General features: G+C 61.8%; 1 protein-coding gene across 1 annotated transcript; it reads right to left on the bottom strand.

The window, feature by feature from the left end:
- Nucleotides 1-294: 294 nt before the first annotated feature.
- On the bottom strand, nucleotides 295-4,612 carry IRX5 (iroquois homeobox 5). The gene is made up of 3 exons (XM_044428067.1): nucleotides 4,295-4,612; nucleotides 2,070-2,475; nucleotides 295-1,742 (listed from the first exon to the last, which is right to left on the bottom strand). Exons 1-3 carry the CDS (start codon nucleotides 4,544-4,546, stop codon nucleotides 898-900), a joined length of 1,503 nt encoding a protein of 500 aa, XP_044284002.1. The 5' UTR covers nucleotides 4,547-4,612; the 3' UTR covers nucleotides 295-897.
- Between the last annotated feature and the right edge of the window lie 378 nt (nucleotides 4,613-4,990).

The following is a 4,990-nucleotide window of genomic DNA, read 5'->3' as shown; positions in this document are numbered from 1 at the left end:
ATTCCTTTTTAGGGGTGCTTTGCCTGGCGGTTCAGCCTGGCCAACAGTGTTTTTTTATTTATTAAAAAAAAAGCCTAGGGAGAAATGCATATGTTTGGATGCACAAATGGTTTTATCGTGCAAAACCAATGCATGTCTCCCCAGATCTAGGTCCCATTGCTACCATTGGGGTTTATTCCCCTGCAAGTGAGTGTAGGATTGAGGAAAGAGTATCTGAGGTTTTACACCTAATACAGTGGTCCGATTGCCCGCTTCCCTCCCCTATGGCTGGTAATAATGTAATACTATTAATTCAATAGGCATTAAATTTTAATTTAAACCCGTGTGCGCGTGTGTAGCTCTTAAAACTAGGAAACAATCTGGGAAAAGACACCAATGTATATATATATTTATATTATTTATATTACCAAAAACCCAACATTAATGGCTGTACAGGTGGTTGGATTTAATAATTTACTTCAAAGATATGTGTTACCGATTTAAATACAAAAAAGCTACATTAAATATACAGAATAAGATTTCATACAAATTGCTTCTGCCTTTTTTGTAAATGTGTGTGCGGGACGCTCTTCCCTCCCCGTCTTGCGATCCCTTTTTAAGACTTCAGCCGTCCTTTCTCCTAGAAGCTTTCGCTTTCTCCTTTTTCAAATAAATTAGAAAAATCGATGGACAGGTTCGTGGCCGGGGCTTTACGCTTCCCCCTCCCTTCCTCGCGTCTCTCTTGCCTTCCTCTCCCACCCTCCGCCACGTGAAGAAAAAATACCGGAGCGCTCAAAATCAGGACTGAATCGCTTGTAAATAAATTAATAGCAGTAAAAGACCTCGAGATGGGGAAGCAGAGGGCGGGGGCGGCCTCCCGAGGGGAAGGCGTCCGGTGGCGCAGAGGGCAAGCCGAGATTAGATATGCGACATACCTTTCTTCAGTTCGTAAGGCGACTCTTTGCTAAGATCAAATTGGGACTGGCTTCGGAGGAGCTTCGTTTCTTTAGCCAGGGCCTCCGCTCTGCTTAGCAGGGTCTGGTTTAATCCGTTAAAGTGGGCGCCGGGCGCGCCCGCCGTGGCCGCGCCGCTGTGGAGGTGTCCGAAGGAGCCGTAGTTCGTGTAGCCCGGGTAGAAGGGGCTGGCGGCGTAGTACAGCGGCCGCGAGAGCACCGAGGCGCCGCCGGGGAAGGGGCAGTGCGCCGCGGAGGGCGAGCGCGCCGTCGGGGCGGGCGCGCCCCCGCCGCCGCCGCCCGGGCCCTGTGCGGGGGACTCGCCGCCGCCGCCGCCGCCCTCTTTGGCCTTGTCCGCTGAGGTGGCGATCTCCGCCAGCGACCACAGTTTGGGCTTGGAGAGGGGCCCCTGCCCGGCGCCCGGGGCAGGGTTCGGCGGCGGCGGCGGCGGCTGCGCGGGCGCCGGGGGCGAGTGGATCACCGACGCGCCGTGGCCGCCGCCGCTGGAGGACAGGATGGGGTGCAGGTCCGTGGAGGGCGGCCGGAACGGGGCGGGCAGCGGCTCCTCGCCGCCCGCGCCCGCGAGGTGGGGATGATGGTGGTGGTGGTGATGCGCGTGCTGCTGCTGCTGCTGCTGCGCCTGGAGCAGGAGGCGGCCGGCGGGCGGCAGGCAGTGCACCAGAGGCGGCGAGGCGCCCGCGGCTCCTTTGGGCAGCCCTTCGTCCGGCGTGTCCTTGCAATCCGAGTCGCTCGAGGCGCCGTCGGCCTCCTTGCCCGGCGCGGCGCCCTTCGGGTCTCCCGCGGCGGCACCTGCGGAGAAAGGCGAGCGAGGCGCCCGGGGCGCCCGTCAGGCTCCCGCAGCCCTGCTCGGCTCGGCCCCGTGCGCGCGCGCGCCCGCCCGCCCCCTGCCCCAGTAAGCCCCTTTCTCTTTCCCTTTCCCAACTGGCCGCGCTCAGGCCTGGGCCAGCCTTCCCGGGACAGCGTCCGGGGAAAAGCCCTCTTTCCTCTCCCCTCCGGCCTCCTCACCAAGTTAGGCCCAGAGACCTCCCCAAGCCGCCCCTTCCAGCATAACTGGCAGCCCATTATCCGCATCTCGCCCATCCAGCCATCCAGCCGGCCCCGCAGAGGTCCTCCTACCTATCTCGGGGGCCTCGGGGTCGGCCTTCTCCTCCAGCTTTTGCGGCTCCTCCTCGTCGTTCTTCTCCAGGTCGATGTTCTCCTCCTCCTCCTCATCCTCGCTCCGGTTCCGCGGGGTCCAGGTCATCTTGTTCTCCTTCTTGAGGCGCCGGCGCGCGTTGGCGAACCAGGTGGAGACCTGCGTGAGGGTCATCTTGGTGATGATGGCCAGCATGATCTTCTCGCCCTTGGTCGGGTACGGGTTCTTGCGGTGCTCGTTCAGCCAGGCCTTGAGGGTGGCCGTGGCGTCCCGCGTGGCGTTCTTCCGGTAGGCCGGGTCCCCGTAGGGGTAGGACCCCAAGGGCGCTGCGTAAGGGTGGTACCCCAAAGAGCCCGCCATGCCGGGGGTGTGGTCGTAGGGCGACCCCTGAGAAAGAAGCAGGAGAGAGAGGAGAAGAGGCGAAGCAGGCCTGAGGTGAGAAGGAGACTTCCTGGAAGCGGGTGGGCACGTTGGAGAGCCTGAACTTTCTTGTGGCGGTTGGTATACTGGAGTGGCAGGAAGCCCCCAGTCTTGCTCTCCCCGGGAAAAGCAGTCCCGGCCTAGAAGCCTGGATCTCCCCAAACTTGCTGCGGGGCTGGGCGTGGGGGAACGAATCAACCATCCGCGAACTAAGCGAGCACTGTCCACAGAAGAGGTGCTCCCAGCAAGGGGAGCCCCCCCCACCCGGTGCTTTCTAGGGTCCCGTGCAGTCAGTCACCTTAGCTCGTTTCCAGCTTTGCCATATTCTCCTGTTGTAAACAGCAACGAGTTACACCCCGCCTCCTTCTCCCTCTAATTGAATGCAACCTTTCACATAAGACCCCGCTAACCATTTTTCGCCTGGAGGCGTGACAGTGACCAGGCAGAACGCAAACTTCTCCCCCACCCGGCACACACACTCACACACACCCCATAGGCGCTAACCCAAAAATATTCCCTCCAGCTTGGTGCAGCGTGAAACTGAATCTTTGGATCCGCGACCGTTTCCTTCCGAAAGGCCTAATTCGCCTGCTTAAAAATGGAATGGCTGGTCTTGGAAATGCTCCTGGAATAATAATTCCAGCCCAGTTGGGACTGGGGGGCGGATGGGCGAAGGAGAAGAGGTCTTGTGCATTTTATGGGGTGGGGGCAGAAAGCAGAAATTTGCTTTCACCGTTCTGGTTTGTTGTGAAAACCTTTGACAGCACTTCTGAAAGGTTCCCCTTTTTCCGGGGGTGCTTTTGCAGAACATCTGAAGAGGTCGATTTGGGTGGGGGGCAGAAAAGGGGAAAAGGGTGCGGAAAACGTCACGAACCTTTCCTTTGTACCCATGCAAATAAAACTAGTAATAACAATCATTTCTCCCGTAGTCCGGTTTCACTATTTCCGCGCAGCCCAATTCAAAGTGGCGGAGAAAGCGAGCGAGCAAGCGAGCGAGGAAGCAACTCGGGCTACCTTCTCAGCCCCCATCTGCCACGGCAGTGAGACCGAGGGTCATTTAAACAGCTTCACTGGACTCGCAGGCAAACAATTGCGAGTCTCGTATGGGCGGGAGACAGAGGAGAAGCGCTTCTCTTAGGAATCTCTGGCTAAAGGAAGCGGCGGGCATGTTGCAAGCGCAGCCGGCGCTTTCGTGGCTTTTCCACCGCCTTCTGCACGGAGAAGAGAAGCCCTGGCCCTCCCGGCGACGCCAAGGGCAGCACTGCGAAGCTCAGCGCGCTCGGGAAGCGCTCGCTGGGGCGACCCCGAGCCCACGCGCTTGGTGCCGGGGCGCAGACGCCGCAGCCGCTCGGCCAAGTGAGCCCGCGCTCCGCTCCGCTCCGCTCCGCTCCGGCGTGCCCGGGAGGACGAGTCGGGCAGACCTCGGCGGAGCGGGCCCCTCGCTGCGGGGACGCGAGCGGGGGCCGAAACGCGCCGCCTGCAACTCACTTCTTTCCCAGAGGTCGTGGCGGGTGCGCCACAATTCGTTTGAGGAGATGCTGAGGCGGAAAGGGCGACAGCCGGAAAGACCTCTCGGGTCTTGCCTCGAACCAGCCCTTCCTCCTCCTCCTCGACTGCTCCTCGCGGGTTTGCTGGGCTTTCCCTCGCTCCCTCCTCTCGCCCGGCAGCTTCGCCAGACTCAAGCCGCTAGTCCTCTCGGCGAACCCCGCGGCTGCCCCGTCCCGCTCCCCTCCACGAGCCCCAGCCCCGGCTGCAGAACCCCTGTGCGCCGGCCCTCCGCGCTTACCACGTAAGAGGAGAACGCGGCCGCCGCCGCCGCCGCCGCCGGGTCGGTGCCGTACTGGAGATGCGAGTTGTACCCGGGCGAGGGGGCGCTGAAGGCGGTGGAGCCGGCGTACGGGGAGAAAGCTGAGCCGGACGACGACCTGCCCAGCTCATCCGTCCTGGGGCCCGAGATGACGCTGGTGCTGTAGGCCGGGCAGGAGTAGAGCGCCAGGGACGCCGACGGCTGGTACAGGTAACCCTGAGGATACGACATGGCCGGGAGCAGGCATATACCCGCCAGCCGGGGCTGCAGCAGCGAAATCCAGCACCGCCGCCGCCGCCGCCGCCGCCAGAGCAGCGCCCGCCTCGAGTGTGCGCGCGTGTGAGTGAGTGTGTGCGTGCGTGCGCGCGTGTGAGTGCGCGCGCGCGCGTGTCGTCGGAGCAGCCTTGTCCGAGGGCGCCTCTGCGGCCGGGGCCGGGGCCGGCGGGCGGAGAGCGCCTTCGCTTGCTGCGCGGCCTGCTTCGCCGCCTCCCCAGCGCAGACGATCTAGCCGGTCACTCTGGCGGACGGCTCCTTTTTTTTCGCTCGCTCGCTCGCTCGCTCTCTCTCTCGCGCGCGCGCTCTCTCTCCTTCTCCTCCTCCCGTGTCTCCCCCACTGTCGCTCCCTCCCTCCTCTGGACTGAGAAGGGCTCTCTCTCTCTCTCTCTCTCGCTCGCT

This window comes from Varanus komodoensis, unplaced genomic scaffold (assembly GCF_004798865.1).
Source record: "Varanus komodoensis strain SLA01 unplaced genomic scaffold, ASM479886v1 scaffold19, whole genome shotgun sequence".
NCBI lineage: Eukaryota > Metazoa > Chordata > Lepidosauria > Squamata > Varanidae > Varanus > Varanus komodoensis.
This window is presented reverse-complemented; position numbering and strand designations above follow the sequence as displayed.